Source organism: Mustela nivalis, assembly GCF_964662115.1.
Source record: "Mustela nivalis genome assembly, chromosome: 1".
In the NCBI taxonomy this organism is placed as follows: Eukaryota; Metazoa; Chordata; class Mammalia; order Carnivora; family Mustelidae; genus Mustela; species Mustela nivalis.
The window spans coordinates 7,802,096-7,824,139 of NC_139020.1; the positions used below are offsets into that span (position 1 = coordinate 7,802,096).

General features: G+C 44.9%; 1 protein-coding gene across 1 annotated transcript in view; it reads left to right on the forward strand.

Moving 5' to 3' along the window:
* The first annotated feature begins 1,504 nt into the window (after window positions 1–1,504).
* The window catches only part of VPS26C (VPS26 endosomal protein sorting factor C), a 43,764-nt gene continuing 23,224 nt past the window's right edge, over window positions 1,505–22,044 (forward strand). Inside the window, exon 1 of the mRNA XM_082722515.1 lies at window positions 1,505–1,722. Coding sequence (XP_082578641.1) covers window positions 1,666–1,722 — 57 coding nt within the window. The 5' untranslated portion in view covers window positions 1,505–1,665. The remainder of the gene's footprint in view (window positions 1,723–22,044) is intronic.

Genomic DNA, 22,044 nt, shown 5'->3' on the forward strand with positions numbered 1-22,044 from the left:
GGAACAAAAGCTCTTTGCCCTGCACTAGCATTCCATAAAGATAGTGTGCAATCTACGAAGATGAGTAAAACATGGCATACCTGACCTCCAGGAACAAGAAATGTTCTGTTGTAAACGAAGTATAAAGCAGGTTTGCTGAGCCAACAAGTCTAGAACCGGGATCCCTGTTTCTTTTCCTGCTTCCCTGCACTGTCTTTACAGAGATTGGAATTTTACCAGTTGGAAATGATGGGGGAGTCTAGTGGAGAGGGATTCATTTCCTGAATTGCAAGGAGACTAGACTGTGATTATTTAATCCCTAATGAATTGTTCTTAGAACTGCGGAGTTTGAGTCGCAGGAAGACACCCAAGAGACTGAAGCCCCGGGGGGCAGAGGAAGAGCTGAAACCGGAGACCTGAGTATTGGGAAATACCACCTTGTATCACCCTTCAAAAGCAACTGTAGCTACAGCACCACCCCTGTCGTCCTATAAAATGCCTTAAATTCTCAAGAGGGAGGCGCCGGTGGTACTGACTCAGGAAACTGTTTTACTGAAAATTTCCAAGGCAATCTTAAACGTGATGCACTTGAAAGCACGGACATCAGAATAAGGAATTTAAAAACAAAAAGTTCTCCACCGCACTGCCTGTTACCAAAATCACGAAATGTTACCTCCGGGCTTACTGGAAAAGTCCTGGTTTAAAACACCTACGGGGAATTTTAGTTCAGTCAGAGCAGTGTGTTGCCTAACTCTGTACTGCTGCCCTGCTGGAGGCCCCTCTGCCCCCAAACCAAGCTGGGTCTCGTGTCTGCTTCAGACAGCTCTGGCCGGGACTAAAAAGGAGGCCCGGCAGGTGCGGTCGGTCCGCGCGCCGCCGGGACGAGGGCCCGCGGGCCGCGCCTTCCAGCACTCTGCGCACCGCCATGAATATTCAGCACCGTCGCCGGCGCGCGCCGGGGGAGTACCCACAAGCCCCCGCGGCCCCGGCTCCCGGGTACGCGGCGCTGCGGCTCGGAGCCGGGCGAGGCCATCCGGCGCTTCCCCGAGATCTTGGCTCCCGGCCCAGCGGGAGCGGGGGCCGCGGGGAGGGGAGGCCGCGCCGCAGAGCCGAGGACGCCGGTCCTCAGAACCCCCGGGAGAGACCGGGGGAGGACTAGAGACGACGAGAGGAAGGAAACTGGGGCGGGAACGTACTCCCAAGCTATGACGACCTTAATGCTCACTCCTTAGCCCAGCGCCTGTGCGCCGCGCAGTCTGACGGGAGCCTCACCTCTCCGGCACAGGCAGGGCCCGCGCCGCGGCCACGAGACCGCCCACCACCGCGGGGCATGCCGGGAGATAGCCGTTTTCTTCTCTTCCTCCTCCCCCCGCCTCAGTAAACCAGGGAGGGGGGCATTTCCGGTGTTAGCGTCTTTACGGAAAGGGTGGGGCTGACCTGGTCCCGCCTCTCACGTCCGGCAGGGGCGGGGCGAAGAGTGACAGATCTTCAGCCCGCCCTAAGGCCCGCCCCTGCACCGGAAAAAGGAAGGCGGGGGAGTCGATCCGGAATCGCGAGCGAGGTCTCCAGAAACGGCGGCAGGCGGCGAGGAGAAAGGGGCGGGGCCGGCTCGGAGGGGCGGGGCGACTCGCCTTCCCTTCGGGTCACGCGCGTCCGGAAGTCGCTCCCTCAGCGGAGTAATCGAAAATGGGGACCTCCCTGGACATTAAGATTAAGAGAGCGAACAAGGTTTATCACGCCGGGGTAAGTAGGGTGGGCGGTCCTGCGGGTTCGGTCGTCGGCAGGGCCCCGCGCATTCCTGGGTGTCCCTGGGCCGGGCAGAGCGCTCTGCCAGGTGCGTCCCCGCCAGGTGTGCCCAGCGCGCGGCCCGCAGCCCTACAGGACCCCGGGCGGAGTCCCCGCCACGTCCTCCGGGGTGGGGGCCGAGGGGCCGGCGCCTGGGCTGCAGTGTTAACCGTCTGGCCCTCGGAACGTCCGCTCGGCCTTGGGTCCAGGGCTTGAGCTGTCCATTGAGGGTTGGGGAGCTTGGTGTGCACATGCCCCCTTCCCTCACTCCCCACGCGACTGCAGAGGTCTTAATGAATGAAAGGCAGAATTCGCCTCGAAAACAGAACTAAGCACTTCAGGGTCCGGCCAGCTCTAACACCATGCAGAAGCTACTCTTTTTTGTGTGTTCTCTGATGTTCAGAACGCATGGTATATTAAAATGCAAGTACAAAAAAAAATAAAAATCGTAATGATGGCATTAACAGATTTTGTGCCACTCGTCTATCATTTAACCTCCTCTGGCCTCAGTTTCCTTATTTGCAAAACGCGGTTGATTCAAGGTTCCCTAATTTACATCCGAATCAGTCACCCTGGGAATTTTAAAGTGTGATTGCCCGGGTCCCACTCCCAGAGATATCCCTGATTGTACTGTGCAGCCAGTGTTGAAATCACAGCTGGCGCACACTGGAATAAAACTGAGAGGAGTGGCTGGCCCCGTACCGGCGGAGCAGCCTCAAAAGGGATTGAATACAGGGCAAAGATCATGAACAGATGCTAAACCCTTCTGCGTGCAACATTACAGGGGAAACCTGATGTTTACACAGATTCAGAGGGTCACCTCCCAAATTACTAATTTCAGAGGGAAAAAGCTGCCTTCATAATGGAAGAATCAGGTCATCACCAGTCTGGCCACGACTGACAGCATCACCTCACTATCACTGCTGATACTACTGACATTATGTTCTAGCATGATCACAGAGGGTTTAGCCTGATGCGCTGAAAAGGGAACAACTCTTCCATGTAGTATTCCTACCAAAAAGGTTCAACTTCAATCAACTCATAAGGAAGCAATCAGACATTTCCAAATTGAGGAACTCTCTGAAATAACTGGCCTGCATTTTTAAAAAATGTGAATGTCATGAGAAAAGGGGAAGTTTTCTAGATTAAAAGAAACTAAAGGGATATGGTAACCAAATACTGTGCATAATTGTTGACAAATTTGGTTATGGACTATATATTAAATAATAGCTTTGTTTTGGTGTTAAATTTCCCTAGTGTGATATTTGTGTTTTGGCTATGTAGGAGTATATGCCACATACTGAAGGATTCAGAAGTAAAATACGGCAATAACTAAATTTTGAATAATTCAACCACAGATTGTGTGTGAATACGCATGTGAGATGAAGAGCGAGCAAACAGGGCCAAGTGTTAATAATTGACAACTCTAATGGAAAGCTCTATGAGTCTACTTTGTATTCTTTTTTTTTTTTTTTTTTTTTAAGATTTTATTTATTAGCACTGGAGAGTAAAGCACAAGTAGGGGACAGAGAAGAAGAGGCAGGCTCCCCACTGAGCAGGGTTCCTGATGTAGGACTCTATCCCAGGACCCTGGGATCATGACCTGAGCCGAAGGCAGACGCTCAACTAACTGAGCCACCCAGGCACCCTTGTATTCTTTTTTAATAGCAGTTTTATTGAGATATAATTCAGATACCATAACATTTACCCATTTAAGGTATAGAATTCAGTGGTTTTAATATAGTCACAGAGTTGCTCAAATAATCACCGCCATTTAATTTTAGGACATTTTGATCCACCCAAGAAGAAACCTTGTACTCGTTAGCAGATATTCCTGGCATCACAGATGTGCGTTCAGTCTCCGTGGATTTGCCTATTCTGGAAATTTCATATATGTGGTCTTTTGTGACTGGCTTCTTTGACTTAGCATTATGTTTTCAGTGTTCATACCTGTAGCATGTATCAGTTCCTGGTTCCTTTTTAAGCCTGAGTAATATTCCATTGTATGGGTAGACCATCTTTTATTTACCCATTCATCTGCTGAAGGACATTTATTTGGGTTGTTTTACTTTTTGGCTTATATGAATAATGCTACTATGAACATTCTAGTATGAGTGTTTGTGTAAACATGTTTTCATTTCTCTTGGATACAAATAGAGGAGTGAAATTGCTGGGTGATATGACACTTTATATTTAACTTTTTTTTTTTTTTAAGATTTCATCTATTTATGTGACATAGAGAGATCACAAGTAATCAGAGAGGCAGCAGAGAGAGAGGGGGAAGCAGGCTCCGTGCTGAGCAGAGAGCCTGATGTGGGGCTTGATCCCAGGACCCCAAGATCATGACCCCGAGCCAAAGGTAGAGGCCTAACCCACTGAGCCACCCAGGCGCCCCAACTTTTTTTTTTTTTTTTTTCAAGAGAGCCAGCACATGCATGAGCTGGAGGGCTGGGGAGGGCAAAGGGAAAGAGAGTATCTTAAGCACGTGGAGAGTATCTCCACGCCCAGCCCAACAGGAGGCTCTGTCTCATGACCCTGACATCATGACCTGGGCCGAAATCAAGAGTCAGACACTTAACTGACTGAGCCACCCAGGCGCCCTACTGTCTTTATCTTTTTGAAGGCCCACCAAGCTGTTTTCCAAAGCACCTGTGCTCTTGTACATTCCCCCAACAGTGTGTGAGGGCTCTGTTTTTTTTTTTTTTTTAAGATTTTATTTATTTATTTGACATAGAGAGATCACAAGTAGTCAGAGAGGCAGGCAGAGAGAGAGAGGAGGAAGCAGGCTCCCCGCTGAGCAGAGAGCCCAATGCGGGACTCGATCCCAGGACCCTGAGATCATGACCTGAGCCGAAGGCAGCAGCTTAACCCACCGAGCCACCCAGGCGCCCAAGGGCTCAGGTTTTCTTTCTACTTTGTATTCTCATAACTTTTTTGCAGCTTGGAAATTCAAAATAAGAATTGGTGGAGGCAGTGATAGGAGACTGTATACATTTTGCTCTAATAATTATTATTTCATCAAAAACTCAACTTATTGTTTTCTGTGGTTTTAAATAATGGCACAAGTAACGGAAAGTACCTTTAGAAAAGCTGCAAGAACTGAAATCGTAAAGCTGACGCAGCTCTAAGTCCCCGTGGTTGACAGAGTTGAAGGTGGCGAAGCTTTGCGTAACCAGCGTGCATCCCTTGGTGCCATTAATGGGAACAGAATCTGCAGTGGCTGGCTTCTGGCAGTGTTTCTTAATCTTGTGTCAGATTAATCTTATGCGGCGATTATGAAAAAAATCAGTGTAACTTCTCCTAAACCTAAACTTCTCCTATGTATTATTTTGGAGATCCCCCCCACCCCCCCCAAAAAGAAGGTTACTAGACAGGTAAGTCTAAGTCAGCAAATATATATTTGGACCCATTTGCCTATGAGTCAGGTTTTAGACTCTGTGATCTGTGGCTCAGGATAGGGGGAGTAAGTGGCCCGTGCTGCCGTGGCTGCTTCCTAAACTCTAGGGGCAGGACTGTAGCTGGCTAGTTGCTTGATGGGCTCAGTGCTTGTGATGCAAGCGGAACTAGTCCACATTTTCCATGTTCTCTGTACATCTCAGCAGCACTGGGGAAGATTCCTTTACGAAGGATCTGACTTCTCAGCCGGTACCTGTAATTGTCGTAGTTGGTTTGATGTGGCCGCCATCTATGGTAGCCTGATCTTCAGGTGGTAGATGAGTGTCTTTCTTGCAAAATACATTTGCCTGTGTAGCTGCATAAAGCAGTCTTCTCAGGACATCTGGGTGGCTCAGTCAGTGAAGCGTCTGCCTTTGGCTCAGGTCCTGATCCCAGGTTGAGTCCGCGTTGGGTTCCTTGCTCAGCGGGGAGCCTGCTTCTCCCTCTGCCTCATGCTCCCCCTGCTTGTGTGCTTGCACAGGCTCTTTCTGACAAATAAATAAATAAAATCTCTTAAAAATTAAAAACTATGACTTCTACTCAGAAAATGTACTGATTCTGTTACTGTGCTTTTCAGTGTTTTAGCTGTCATGAAAGCATTCAAAAATGGCTTTCATTCTGTGGATACCAGAGAACCTAAGTTACACTTGGGTTTAAAATTGGCATTTGGGTCTTTTCTTAGAAATAAAGTGCTTCTTGACAAAATGATGGATGTTAAAAAAAAATCACTGTTGAATCATTTTAAAAGCTATAAATGTAATACATGCCGTGTGAATGACTTAACATTTTCAGAAGGCTAGAAAGTGAAAAGTAAGTTCTTCCTCCTCTTTTCTCCTTTTCTGTCCCTGGAGGTGTTCCCTGACACTTCATAAGACTATTCCAGGCACTTCCTGTGAGGAATGGTGTACGTGTGCACACACGCACGCGCACACACAACTTGTTCTTTCTGCTTAACGGTGTATCCTTACCTTGGACCTCTGTCGGTCTCATCCTTTTTTAGGTTTCTATTAAATGCAAACAAATTTACTCAGGCAGTGTCTGGTGATCTCATGAGGCTTTCAGAGTGTGGGGAGAGACAGATAAACACACAAAGAAAAGGTGATACAGCGCTCGAATAGGAGCATCTGTGGGATCGACGTTTAGGGGGAAGCCAGGGTCCTCTGGAGCCTCGCTGAGGTTGAACCTAAGGTTTGAAATATAAGCACCAGGTTGGGGTCTCCCTCCCACCAGAGACCACAAATGCCCCTGTTCATTCCCAGCAGGCGGAGCAAACAGGGCAGCAGAGTGAACTCGAACTCGAACTCGCGGACATTGGCAAAGCAGTCCGGATCCAGTGAAAGCTTTTGTTTCCTCTGCTTCACCGGCTTTTCCAGTCACTTCTAGAATCTCATCTGGCAGCAGTTTTTTTGTTTGTTTGTTTGTTTGTTTTAAGATTTTATTTATTTAATTGCAGACAGAGATCACAGGTAGGCAGAGAGGCAGGCAGAGAGAGAAGGGGAAGCAGGCTCCCCACAGAGCAGAGAGCCTGATGTAGGACTTGATCCCAGGATACTGAGGTCATGACCCGAGCCGAAGGCAGAGGCTTCAACCCACTGAGCCACCCAGGTGCCCCTGGCAGCAGTTTTTTAGAGGGATTTTACTTTATCATCTTTCCAGGTATTTCTTCACTTTCCCTTGAATTTATTCGGCTCTCTTCCTGTTGTGTTTTACCTTCCTAAGTTGGCTCTTGAGCTTCTTAAATTGTAGCCTCCTCTTAAAAATGCAGACATTTCCCTCTAAGGACTGCTTTAGCTGCATCCCCCTGGGTCTTTTGTTTCTAGTCAGTTGAGTGGAGTTACTGTAAACTGGACCCCACCTAACCCTGCGCAGCTCCTGCCAGAGAGGGGCATGGCCAGGAATGCCAGGGAGATGGGAAGAAGTAGAACCGCTCTGCCCCTGTGCTGCCTGGAGTCGCTGCTCCCAAGGACCCTGCTGAGGCCTCCTGGCATAGCAGCCTCACTGTCAAGACATGGGAAGACCCCAAAATAATGCTCTGCTACCCTTTCTCGTGAGATATGACTTTTGGCATTTTTATAATTGTTCCAAAATATCTTCCAATTAACATTATGGTTTTTTGTTTGATACCTGAATTGTTTACAAGTGTGTGTTTTCATTTCAGTTATAAAAACAACTCTCAGGCGCCTGGGAGACTCAGAATAAGCCACCCACTCTGGATTTCAGCTCAGGCCATGATCTCAGGGTCATGGGATGGACCCCCCACATCAGGCTCCCTGCTCAGCGGGGAGTCTGCTTGTCCCTCTCCCCCTCCCCTAATTTGCACACTTGCTCTCTCGTGCACTGTCTCTCAAATAAATAAATCTTAAAAACAACTCTTACTCATAGACTTAAAATAATGCTTACATTTAAATATAAATTTTAGGAAATTCCTTATAAGACAAGTATCTGGAACTAGCATGTGAGGTCATGGTGGAGCCCAGAAGTGCTAGGTGCAGTGGTCAGGAAAAGCCTCAGCACGGAAAGTTTCAGTAATTATAGTAGTAACTTGTAATATGTCAGCAGCACATTTTATATATTCCTCTGCCATTGTGCTGATGAAACTTGTAATTAATTTGTTCTTTGAGTCTGCCTAACTAAAATACTGTTCTGCTTATATTTATATACCTAGGCCTGTCAGTAACTGCCCGCTTGGTAGGCACTCAAAAACCTTATTAATTGATAGTTGAGGCCTTAAAACATTTAAACAAAATTCATAAAGCTACTAGTTTTATAAATGCATTGATCAGAAAGGGAAAGCTAGGTCTTATAGGTACTGTATAGATTTTCCTTTGTAATTACAAATAATATTCCAGGCATAAATTCCAGAAGGTAATGGTAAGATTCTTATTTTGGCGTAGCCCCACAGCTACGCATGAACTTCCCGTTACTTGTATTTGCTCTAGCACAATCATTTTTAAGAGAATGATTCAAATAAATACGGAAATGTGGACTTCCAAATTACTGTCAGTGTGATTCTCTTCAAATTCAGAAAGAGAAAATACTAGAATTTAATTCCTGGCATTTTCCATCATAATTTATACAGCTCAGAGTGAGTAGACCTTGCTCAGAGCTTGAAGCATCCTTGCCCTTCCACTCCGAGAGTCCTTCTCATTCAGTCCAGAAACTTGACCCATGTTTCCAAAGCCCCATGTATGGTACAAGATCATCAGGAATATGTGATTAAAAAAAATGTCCTGATTCCATATTTCTAGTGAATGTTTTAACATTCCATGGAAACAACTAATACTGGTGTTTTTTTTTTTTTTTAAAGATTGTATTTATTTATTTGACAGAGAGAAAGACAGGGAGAAAGGGAACAGGAGCAGGGGAGTGGGAGAGGGAGAAGCAGGCTTCCCACTGAGCAGGGAGCCGGATGAGGGGCTCGATCCCAGGACCCTAGGATCATGACCTGAGCTGAAGGCAGATGCTTAATGGACTGAGCCACCCAGGCACCCAGTAATACAGTTTTATAACAACATATAATAGTATGCCCGTTTCCAATCACAGACAGCTTTAATCTCCACTAACACTGAAGAATTCCACCCCCCTCCATTTTAAGGTTCAGAAGACTGAGACTCCAAGAACTCAGTGACATGCCAAGGGCACGGAGAAGAGTAAATACTTGAAATCATGCCCCTGTATGCCTTCCCCAGGCCTTAATTTTGGTCATCTGTAGGATGGAGCTGATACCTATGCAAAGGTTTTGTTGTGAGTTTAGATAAGATGATGCTTTAAGACATTTTATTACAGGTTCTGACCCTTAGCAGGGGCTCAGCTGGTGAGCGTTGATAACGGCGTGCCTTTCGGTAACGGTCTAGTCGCTCAGAATTGCTGTGTCTGCCACAATGTGCATACGGAAGTTAGTACACTATCCAAGTGAGTGCGTATCAGACGCTTCTCAGCTCATTGGATGTCTGCCCATGGCCGACTTGGAGAAAGGAGGGCTAGTGCTCTAGGATCCCTGCTAGGGAGCACGGCAGGTTTGGGCACTGAGAGCTGACTGTGGTCCGGGTATGCCTTTATGCTTCCCCCACGGTGCAGGAGACGTGCTCCTGATCAAACAGTTTGACTCAACAGCATTGGACATTATGTGATGTTTTCAGTTCACTGGAGGAGCCTATTGGTTGAAAGAACCCTGTGGTAAATCTTACTGTAATGTAAATATGATTCATTTGTTTTTACAAATTCGGAATGTTTTGCTTTCTAAAATTCTGACACGTACTCATGAAAGTGACACCGTTAAATATTGTGGTTCTGAAAATCATAAAGAGCTTTGCTATCCAGCGTAGCCCAGTGACAGTGATAAGGGATCTTTGCACAGCGGGCTGGTTACTGTTACAAGAACCTCTAGATTTTGTCTTCTTTGGCTTGTGTGTAATTTCCTGTTGAAAAGTTAAAGAGGAGGGGTGCCTGGGTGGCTCAGTTGGTTAAGCGTCTGCCTTCAACCCAGGTCATGATCCTAGGGTCCTGGGATGGAGCCCCATCTGGCGGCTGGGGGGCGCGGGTTCCTACTCAGCAGGGAGTCTGCTTCTCCCTTTCCTGCTGTCCCTCTGCCTACTTGTGTTCCCTCTCTCTCAAAGAAGTAAGATCTTTTTTTTTTTTTTTTTTTAAAGATTTTATTTATTTATTTGACAGAGAGAGATCACAAGTAGGCAGAGAGGCAGGCAGAGAGAGAGAGAGGAGGAGGAAGCAGGCTCCCTGCTGAGCAGAGAGCCCGATGCGGGACTCGATCCCAGGACCCTGAGATCATGACCTGAGCCGAAGGCAGCGGCTTAACCACTGAGCCACCCAGGCGCCCAAGAAGTAAGATCTTTAAAAAAAATTATAGAGGAAAAATCCTCTATGTAACAGTTCATCATTAGGAAGAAAAATTGCAAAACTAGAATGGTACGGAAAAAAAGAATAACTATTGTGCTTTGTACTGCTGGATTCTTGACATGTGACACCGGTCATTCCCGGTGACCGCTGTTGGAAGTACTTAGGGTACAAAAATGAGCCAGCAGGGATCCCAGGATCATCCGGGGGAGCTATGAACCTTTTCGGAATTGCTGTCATCCCAACCTTGAGTTGGGTCTCTTCTCTCTTGAATAATCAAATGCTCCTGAAAAGGCCTGTCTCCTAAATCATAACCTAACCCTGGTGCCCTGCAAGGGAGGCATTTTCAGAATTACCCAAGCGTGTTTGAAAACTGGGTGCAGTAAAATGATTCATGTAGTTCTTCATTTGGTGTTTGTGACAGCACGTTTTGTACTGGCCCAAGCATTAGTAAAGCCTGCCTGGCCACTGTGGGTGTGGGGGTTTCTGGACTGCAGCAGGGGGACACCAGGGACACTCCTGACTCCCAGCAGGCTGCTCTGACTCCAGCAGGCTGGTTGGGTTTCCTCTGCCTTCCTCTTGATGCTAGTCCCCAGTTAGGACCTCCTGACCTTGCAGCATCCTGGGTCTGCCGGTGGAGCTAGCCACACCCTCCCCGTGGGCTCACGCTGCCCTTAGCCCACCCTGCTTCCAGGGGTGATTGTCCCCCAGCACTGACCTCCTGGTCTGGAGAGCCAGTGACACAGGCAGGTTTTAGGGAGATGGCACCTCTCTTCTTTTGTTCGCCCTCTTGACTCCTTCTCCACGACTGCTCCAACCTGAGTTATCAGAGAGCTCCGCTGGTCTATTCTACAGACTTCCAGGCGTGCTCACCCTCCCTGCAGATGGTCCCTGCTGTGCCTCCCTTACCTCCCCGGCTCCTGGTTCTCCTGGTTCTCCAGCTCCTGTGAACCGTGCCTCACTCACTCGCCCAGCTTCGGGCCGAGCTGCCCTGACTCCTGGCTGTCCCTCCCCGCTGTCCTTGGCCCCTCCTGCTCCCACTGTCCTTCCTGCACCTCTGCCCACCCTGCTTGTTCTCTGCCCTCCTAGCGCAGGCATATTCTGGAAAGGTTGTAAGTTCAAGTCCGTTTTCCATCGGCTTTCCGCTGTCATTTCAGCTACACTTTGGGAGTTTTTAACCCCCGAGCTCCAAATATCTCTTCATCTCATTCAGTGTTCTTTTTCATCAAGTAGTCCTGGCATGAATGGAGTTCTTTTCGTAGACAGACCTATGACCTCACCCCCACCCCTGCTTCCTTTTCTTGGCTTCAACTTTTGTTCAGAAAACAGTTACTTGGTAGCCATGGGGCAGGTGGGCTGACCCCTTTCCCCTCCCTGTGAGCAGGTGAAGACGTGGAAATTTCAGAAGAGCATCATGCCCGAGAGTATCGTGCCAACAAGAAAATCACAGTGTTCCGAAGCTCTGAAATAAACGTTGTTTTGTCTGGATGGAGAGTTTAAGGAGCCTTCAGTTAGCACAGTGGCTGGCTTCAGAGCCACCAGCATTCCCAGTGTGTGGTGGGAGATCCAGGGTGTGGGGCTCTGTGGTGTGTGGGTACTACTGCTCTCTGGCCATGGGGTGTGGGTGCTTTGAGATGCTTTCCATACAGACACAAACAGGTAAAGAGCCAGCTGTTGTGCAAATACTTTTGTAGAGTGAAAAGTTTCTATCAGTTTCGGTTATTGTCTTCCACCTGCACACAAGACTTTCCGGACACATCTGTACGCTGAGCAACTCTTCAAAAGACTGTCCTGGTCTTCCATTGTCTATATTGAAGAGAAAGTCTACTTTCTCACTCACAGGCAGAAGAACATTCAGGCTCAGAACAATGGTGCCTTTCTCCAGGTGATGGAAAATATATATTACCTTTCACTTCGAAAAGCAAAGTGGGTGTTTCCTTATAAACAGCTTGAGAAGATGAACAGCATTGTTTAGGATAAAGATTTTCCCCCAGAAATGTAAGCAGTGGAACTCTTCTTAGTAAATGAAATCTTATATAGAATTCTAATATACCAATTTTTATAATATCAAAGTAGTCTTTTGTTTTGTTTTATTTAAAGATTTTATTTAATTATTTGACAGACAGAGACCACAAGTAGGCAGAGAGGCAGGCAAAGAGAGGGGGAAGCAGGCTCCCTGCTGAGCAGAGAGCCCAATGTGGGGCTCGATCCCAGGACCCTGAGATCATGACCTGAGCCGAAGGCAGAGGCTTAACCTACTGAGCCACCCAGGAGCCCCTCAAAGTAGTTTGTTTTATAGGCATATAAAATGAGAGCTTTTCCATTTGAAGCAACTCCCTCCCCCCCACTCCCTGCCTTCCCCAACTCAGGGAGGTGCTGAGGTGTCTGCACAGGCCTGGGGCCCCGGGGGCTCACAGTTTGAAAAGTACTGGTTGTATGATGTAGTGACCAGCCAGAGCCAACAAGGTTGGAGTTCTTCATACCATCCCATTTTCTTTTGTCTTATGCCAAAATTTAAAAGCTCTGTTAACTTCCAGGTATAATACAGGGCCTGCCACCAGGCTGAAAACATTTTGCTTTTATTCACTGGAGGATTTAAATCAAAGAACAGGGGCCCCTACTCCATACAGATTACAGACCCACCATTGTCACTTCGTCTTCTGCCAAGTTCCTCCTTGACAACCTGCTCACTTGGGCTGGAAGTCCCAGCAGAAGCCAGTGGGATCTGGCCACCCTTGTAGTTGGTTTCGTTATTGGTGTTTGAACTTGCCTTGGGGAGGACAATTTGAGGTTGTCAGTGGCCTTTTGATTCTTGCTAGATACTGTACCTGTTCATACTCTTCTGACCCCGGATGCTGAAGCTTGGAAAGAGTGTGCCTCTGAGAAACCGAGGGCTTACATGAGCTGTCCTCCTGGCTGTTGGGCAGGATCTCCTGGTTTCTGACTCGGACACATGTGCTTTCTAATGATCACTGGGTTCTGTTCACCCCATCACCATGTGTGTCCTCTGTGCTGACATTCTTCTCTGTGCTTATGGTTTTCTGTCACACATCTGGCATGATGGCAGCCAAAAATTGGTCTGCCTTTGTTTTTTGTTTTTGTTTTTGTTTTTAAGCAATGATGCTTTTTAAAAAATTTTATTTTTTATTTATTTTCAGCATAACAGTATTCATTATTTTTTCACCACACCCAGTGCTCCATGCAATCCGTGCCCTGTAGAATACCCACCACCTGGTACCCCAACCACCCATCCCCCCGCCACTTCAAACCCTTCAGATTGTTTTTCAGAGTCCATAGTCTTTCATGGTTCATCTCCCCTTCAAATTTCCCCCAATTCCCTTCTCCTCTCGAACTCCCCATGTCCTCCATGCTATTTGTTATGCTCCACAAATAAGTGAAACCATATGGTAATTGACTCTCTCTGCTTGACTTATTTCACTCAGCATAATCTCTTCCAGCCCCGTCCATGTTGCTATAAAAGTTGGGTATTCATCCTTTCTGATGGAGTCATAATACTCCATAGTGTATATGGACCACATCTTCCTTATCCATTCATCTGTTGAAGGGCATCTTGGTTCTTTCCATAGTTTGGCGACCGTGGCCATTGCTGCTATAAACATTGGGGTACAGATGGCCCTTCTTTTCACTACATCTGTATCTTTGGGGTAAATACCCAATAGTGCAATTGCAGGGTCATAGGGAAGTTCTAATTTTAATTTCTTGAGGAATCTCCACACTGTTCTCCAAAGAGGCTGCACCAACTTGCATTCCCACCAACAGTGTAGGAGGGTTCCCCTTTCTCCACATCCCCTCCAACACATGTTGTTTCCTGTCTTGTTAATTTTGGCCATTCTAACTGGTGTAAGGTGGTATCTCAATGTGGTTTTAATTTGAATCTCCCTGATGGCTAGTGATGATGAACATTTTTTCATGTGTCTGATAGCCATTTGTATGTCTTCATTGGAGAAGTGTCTGTTCATATCTTCTGCCCATTTTTTGATATGATTGTCTGTTTTGTGTGTGTTGAGTTTGAGGAGTTCATTGTAGATCCTGGATATCAATCTTTTGTCTGTACTGTCATTTGCAAATATCTTCTCCTATTCCGTGTGTTGTCTCTTTGTTTTTTTGACTGTTTCCTTTGCTGTGCAGAAGCTTTTGATTTTGATGAAGTCCCAAAAGTTTATTTTCGCTTTTGTTTCCTTTGCCTTTGGAGACATATTTTGAAAGAAGTTGCTGTGGCTGATATCGAAGAGATTACTGCCTATGTTCTCCTCTAGGATTCTGATGGATTCCTGCCTCACATTGAGGTCTTTTATCCATTTTGAGTTTATCTTTGTGTACGTGTAAGAAAATGGTCGAGTTTCATTCTTCTACATATAGCTGTCCAGTTTTCCCAGCACCATTTATTGAAGAGACTGTCTTTTTTCCACTGTATATTTTTTCCTGTTTTGTCGAAGATTAATTGACCATAGAGTTGAGGGTCCATATCTGGGCTCTCTACTCTGTTCCACTGGTCTGTGTGTCTGTTTTTATGCTAGTACCATGCTGTCTTGGTGATCACAGCTTTGTAATAAAGCTTGAAATCAGGTAATGTGATGCCCCCAGTTTTATTTTTGTTTTTCAACATTTCCTTAGCGATTCGGGGTCTCTTCTGATTCTTTATATGGAAAACCCAAAAGACTCCACCCCCAAACTACTAGAACTCATACAGCAATTCAGCAACGTGGCAGGATACAAAGTCAATGTACAGAAATCAGTGGCTTTCTTATACACTAACAATGAAAATACAGAAAGGGAAATTAGAGAATCGATTCCAGTTACTATAGCACCAAGAACCATAAGATACCTGGGAATAAACCTAACCAAAGAGGTAAAGGATCTGTGCTCGAGGAACTACAGAACACTCACGAAAGAAATTGAAGAAGACATAAGAAGATGGAAGACCATTCCATGCTCTTGGATCGGAAGAATACACATTGTTAAAAGTCTATACTGCCTAGAGTAATCTATATTTTTAATGCCATTCCGATCAAAATTCCACCGGTATTCTTCAAAGAGCTGGAGCAAATAATCCAAAAATTTGTATGGAATCAGAAGAGACCCCGAATCACTAAGGAAATGTTGAAAAACAAAAATAAAACTGGGGGCATCACGTTACCTGATTTCAAGCTTTATTACAAAGCTGTGATCACCAAGACAGCATGGTCTGCCTTTGTTTTTATCAGAAAAGATCATTTAAGGGTGTGGGTGGCTCAGTCAGTTAAGTGTTTGCCTTGGGCTTAGGTCACGATCCCAGGGTCTGGAATCGAGTCCCTGTTGGGCTCCCTCTCCCTCTACCCTTCCCCATGCTTGTGCTCTCTCTCTCAAATAAATTAGTAAATAAATTCAAATAAATAAATCTCAAATAAATTAATAAAAACTTAAAAAAAAAAAAGAAAGAAAGTCATTTAAGACCATACTCAAAAACCCCAATTGCCTTCTTTGGGAAAGGAAGAGAAGTCCCATCAATGAAAAGTAAGGGATAAAAGGGCAGAAATTGCTCTCTTCAGTGATAATCAGGAAAGAGGGCACCTGGGTGGCTCAGTTGGTTGAGCGACTGTCTTTGGCTCAGGTCATGATCCCGGACTTCCAGGATGGAGTCCCGCATCAGGCTCCCAGCTCCTTGGGGAGTCTGCTTCTCCCTCTGACCTTCTCCTCTCTCATGCTCTCTCTCACTCATTCTCTCTCAAGTAAATAAATAAAATTTAAAAAAATATTTTTTTTCTTAAAAAAAAAAATCAGGAAAGAAACACTTAAATTTTAAAACGATCTGGTAGTGTTCTTTAAAAAAAAGGCGGGGGTGCCTGGGTGGCTCAGTGGGTTAAAGCCTCTGCCTTCAGCTCAGGTCATGATCCCCGGGTCCTGGGATCGAACCCCGCATAGAGCTCTCTGCTCAGCAGGGAGCCTGCTTCCTCCTCTCTCTCTGCCTACTTGTGATCTCTGTCAAATAAATAAATAAAATCTTTTTTTTAAAAAAATGGTTGGTAGTGTTAATTTGACCATACTTTTCAGATTTAAAAAATGTCCATGTTTTCACTTGCCGAGAGAATTTGAGTAATAGGAAGGAGTGTCCCCCTCCTTCACCGCTCCATGAGTGTGCCTGAGAATTGGCACTGGACATTCCCAGCATCCCACAGTGTGGTCCTGGGGTCCCCATGGGCAGGATGCCCGCCATGGGCAGGGTGCCCGGGCGCCACTGGGCCGCCTGGAGCAGAGACCGCTGCCGTGCTGGGAAGCACGGTCGGCCCTGTGCTCTCTGGTCCCGCGCCTGCCTGTCAGCAGCCCCATGGGCCTTGCTCCACTCACCTCTGGGCGCAGGCTCTGCCTTGGACTTGGTGATCTGCGGTTTTTCATACGTGAGCTCACTCTGACCGGGATTCAGTCCGGTGGCTGTTGGAGTTGTTCATTATGTAAGTGGGCTGGCTATTCAAAGCATTTTCTTTGGCCAACTCCCTGTGTTCCACGGTCATTACTTTGGCATATAATTAGGGCAGCTCCCAGCCTCCTGTAATCGGAGCTCCCCGAAACTCTCGGTTTACAGTCCCGAGTCCTCACATTCACTTACACCAGTAGTTCAAACAAATGTCAGCGTTCCAAACTTTCCACGAGTTTTATGTTATTAAAATCTGAAATCCAGTAATCTCTGTTAACTCGCAGTTTTACCAATAGGTAGTATCCAAGCCCTGCAACCACACAGCACACCAGGAACCTAATGTAACACTCCCACGCAAAAGACTACATATTTACTTTTAAAAGTTTTACTTTTGGGACGCCTGGGTGGCTCAGTCGGTAAAGTGTCTGCCTTCCGCTCAGGTCACGATCCCAAAGTCCTAGGATTGGGCTCCCTGCTCAGCAGGCCGTCCCCTGCTTCTCCCTCTGCCCTCCCCTCCCCCAACCCCACAACCGCTCATGTTGTCTTGCTCATTAGATCTCAAATAAATAAGTAAAGTCTTAAAAAAAAAAAAAAAGGTTTTTTTGTGACTAGTATTGGGCAATCTTATTTTGCCCCTTCTAAACTTTCACTCAGGGCTCAGATTTCTTTTGCAGACTCTGAAGAAAGTTTCAGAACTAGAAATTTCAGAGATACCTACATCGGACAATTGCCATGAATTTTGTTGGTTCATTTTACTTAGTATTTGCACCTGTACTTACACTGTGCTATACCTAGAAGAAACCTGCTGTCTTTCACCATAGTAGAACAGCGTCAGAATGCAGGACTGAAATGTGAACCCCTGGGACACCAGGGGGGCTCAGGCAGTTAAGCATCCATCCGAATCTTGGTTTCAGCTCAGGTCGTGATCTCAGGGTTGTGAGACTGAGCCCCACGTCGGCCTTCACATTCAGCACAAGGGCTGCTTGGGATTCTCTGTCTATCCCTCTTCCCCCATCCCCAGTCGTGCTCATTCTCTCCCTAAATAAATAAATAAATAAAATAATAAATAAATAACATGTAAGCCCCTGAGAGCAGCAGCTTTGTCTCTTTTGTCCCCTGCCCTGTCCCTAGTACCAGGAACAGTGTTGCTATTATGCCTGCTGTTTCGGCGGCATGCATACGTAAGCCAAACAAAATCAGGATCTCAGTATTTTGTTACAGTTCCATTGCTAGCAAACTGATTGCTTTTCATAGATTTTTACTTAAATATTAGCCACTTTCAGACTGTGACCCTGTCACCAAGAAAGTAGGATGACCGTATTTCCTGCCATACTTGATTTTCTCTGTAGGTTTCTGAATCGAGGCTATCACACACAATAGATTACTCTCCAGTGTAGAGCTCTTTGGAGACCGTAACCACCACCACAGTCCAGATGTGGAACAGTTCTGACCCTCCCGAATTCCCTGTGTCCCCTATAGTCTGCTTTTCCCCCATCCCCCACCCCTCCTAGCCACTGGCAATTTCCGATCGACTTTCAGTCTGTCTGGCTGTCCTTTTCCATAATATCTTGTGAGTAGCATAACTGTGATTATATAATAAGTAGCCTTTTGAATCTGGCCTTACCGCATGGCATAATACCTTTGAGACTCTCAGATTGTTGCGCGTATCACTGGTTTGTTATGTTCTATTGCAGTCTTCTATTGTTGTCTTCTCCGGTATGAATATATCACTGTGTGTTCGGCCATGCACCTGTTGAAGGCCATTCGGGTGATTTGGAATAAAGCTACTAGAAACATTTGCGTACAGATTTTTTGTGTGGACATAATCTTTCATTTCACTTGAGTAAAATCTAGGAATGGGATTGTTAAGCACCATTATGGATTTCAGTGACAGATTGGAGATGACGCAGTCTCTTCAAATTTCTCCTTTCTGGAAGTTTCAGTAAACACCACATACTATTGGCCATTATTGACTATGTGGAAAAATATCTGGTGATGATTTGTTCTCTTTTTCAAACAAGACAGAAAACAATTGTGATACAGAATTGTGGAGCTGGATGGGGGTACCTAACAAGTTGAAATCCCTCTAATGATTCTGATTTCTGTTTTCCAACCAAAACGGATCTTTTGAGTGCAACTAAGAAAGACTAGTCTTTCAACAGTTGTCTTAGCAATTAGTTAGTCTAACTTTTGGTTTCCTGCCCAGATCACTGATTTATCTTGTGATTTTGTTGTGCATTTGATTTCTCTGTGGGTAAATGGAGGGGCACCCCACTCTTGGTGTACAAGATCTCCAGACCAACTATGGGAGGATCCCAGGTGGTTCTGAGTACTGCCCCAGTGTTAGGAAGGAGGGACTTGTTTGGGAATGCAGGGGATTCTTGGGAACAGTGATAGCTCTCATGCTGCTGGGACCATCAGAAAGGAGAGACATTGGAGAGAGAATGGCTGAGGCATTAAGTAAGAGGCTTTTGCTTCTTCAGCAGTTGTGTTCAAGTCCAAAGCAAGAGATAATCCCCGGAAATGGGACTTTCTAGCACAGTCTTTAGATCTTTTCCCAAGGTGAGCAATATGCCCTTGGGTTATCAGAATTTAAAGCACTTAGATCCTTGTACATTTAGGTCCAGAGGCCGCCCATTCTGGAATTAATCTTACTTTATAGTTGATTTATTATGTATTATGTTAATAGTTAATCAGTTCACATGGCTTAAATTCATTAGTTTTAAGATGGACACATCTACCCCTCACCATCCATCATGGTCCTCTCCATGGGGTAACCAAAAGCTATCAGTTTCTTGTGATTCCTGCCAAAGATATTTTATGCATGTATAAGTATTAAATATGTACAAATGGCAACATTTTTTTCCCACAGTGATGTAATATGCAGCCTTAAAAAAAAAGAACGTGGGAGCACCTGCGTGGCTCAGTGGGTTAAGCCTCTGCCTTTGGCTCAGGTCATGATCCCAGGTTCTGGGATCGAGCCCTGCATCGGGCTCTCTGCTCAGCGGGGAGCCTGCTTCTCCCACTCTCTCTGCATGACTCTCTGCCCACTTGTGATCTCTCTCTCTGTCAAATAAGTAAAATTAAGAAAAAAAAAAGAACATGTATGTACTAATGTGAACGATCTTCAGGAAATCATTCAAGGGAAGAACCACCATTTTCCATTGTTGGAATTTAGGTTGTTTACAGTCTTGTTACTACAAACAGCATTGTCCTGAATAACCGTGTTCATAAGTCGTTTCACCTGTACCAGTATATTTGAGGAAAATTCCTAAAATGGAATTGCTGGGCCCAGGTGTTTGTAAAATGTCTTTGGTATCGCCAGATGTTCTTTACAAGGTCATGGTATTCCAGACTCCTGCCGGAAACATCTCAGAGTGCCCGTAGCCACCTCCCCTAACACAATATCCTCAAATATTTTAGTCTTTGGTAATCTGATAGGTATGATAGTTTTAGTTGTTATTTTTCATATTATTCTTGAGATTGGGCATATTTTCATATTTGCCTGTTACACTGAGTTGCACAATTTCCCTGGTTTAACATTTATATAAGTGATATCACTCCTGATCACTTTTTTTTTTTAACTCCTGATCACTTTTAAGAAACAAACTTAATTTGGCATTGTATTTGTAGTAGTATTTATTTATTCAGAGTTGTGAGTCACTTGGGTATGATAAAAGCTATCCCAAATGGTTTCTTCTAACATTTTGGTTGTTTGTGTAAAAATATTGAAGTCTTTGACACATTGTGAAGTCCCCATGTACGAAGGTTTGCAGTATGGCTCCCACTTAATTTTTATTTTATTTTTTTCCAGTTCTGTGGCCAGTTTTCCAGTATCATTTAGTGACTCTTCCATCTTTTCCTCTGGATTTAAAATGCTACTTTTATCACCTGTTAAATTCTCCTACTATCTGGGTCTATTTCGGGACTCCTCCATTTTGTTCTGTTGACCTCTCAGGCTGTACGTGCCCTGCACCACACGTTGTAAATTATCGTGGTGATGTCATATCTTACAGAGCTAGTCTCCTTCCTCTTCTCTTCAACATTCATTGACTATTCTATAAGAATTTTCAAATCCATTTATCTGGTCTATATCATCCCTCCACATAGCCCCCCAAAGAATTATTTTCTTTAGGATTCTATTATCTTTATAGACTTAACTTTAACCCACTGAGCCATCCAGGTGCCCCCCCCCCACCTTTTTTTAAGATTTTATTTAACTTAAGGAAGGTAGACACACTGAGGGTGTTAAAACTTTGTATTCAGGGCCGCCTGGGTGGCTCAGTTGGTTAATTCAGCTCAGGTCATGATCTTAGGGTCCTGGGGTGGAGCCCTTCCTTGGGGGGGGGTGTCCCTGCTCAGTGGGGAGCCTGCCCATGCTTTCTCGCTCTCTCTCTCTCACTTTCAAATAAATAAAATCTAAACAAAAAACAAACAAACAAAAAAAACCCTGTATTAAAAAACATGGTATGGGGGCGCCTGGGTGGCTCAGTTGGTTGAGCGACTGCCTTCAGCTCGGGTCATGATCCCGGACTTCTAGGATCGAGTCCCACATCGGGCTCCCAGCTCCTTGGGGAGTCTGCTTCTTCCTCTGACCTCCTCTCTCATGCTCTCTCTCACTCATTCTCTCTCAAATAAATAAATAAAATCTTAAAAAAAAAAAAAAAAGAAACATGGTATGGCTTTCCATTTGTTTTGTGCCCCTCAGCTATGTTTTAAAATTTTTTGTCTTATCAGTGTTTTGGTCATTTCCTGTTAATTTATGATATTTTAACTTTCAGTTGCTTTTGAAAATTAAGACTTTTCTTTCAAACTGTTTTCTCATTCTTTTGTACATGATGCCTTACTAATTTCTGTGCATTAATTTTATACCAGCTGTCTTCCTGCTATGCCCTTCGTGTTGATAATCTTCAGTGAACTCTCATGGGTTCTTTCAGGCATACAGTCGTATGACCTACAGATAATGACCATTTTACTTTCTCCTTTTCAATTTTCTTACTATTTCTCTAGTTTCATTACATTAACTAGTACTTACAGTCCATTAATAGTGGTGACAGGGTTCATCCTTATTCTTGATTTAAATCTAGTGTATCTCAATTCCCATCAAGTTTGATGCTGGCTTTTGGGAAAGATTGATCTGTTTTGTCACGTTGAGGAAGTATCCTTATGTTACTGAGAATTTTATGAAGAATGGATATTACATTTTAGCAACTGACTTTTCAGCATCTCTAGAGACGACTATGATTTTTCTCTGGAGAGCTATTAATATAGTGAGTTGTATTAATAGTTTTTCTTAATAATTGAGCTATCCATTCTTTCCCGTACTAAATCCCATGGGATTATGGTGTGTTATTCCTTTAAGTTGTTCCTAGGTTGTATGTGTTAATATTTTATATAGGACCTTTGCATTGACATTTATAAGTGAGAAAAGTCTAGCTTTCTGTGGAAATGGGTATGTGTATAGGTTTTGTCTTTTGGTGTCATTATTATATTTGCTTTATTTTTTAACTTTTAATTTTTAATTTTATTTATTTATTTATTTATTTTTAAAAAGATTCTATTTATTTATTTGACAGACAGAG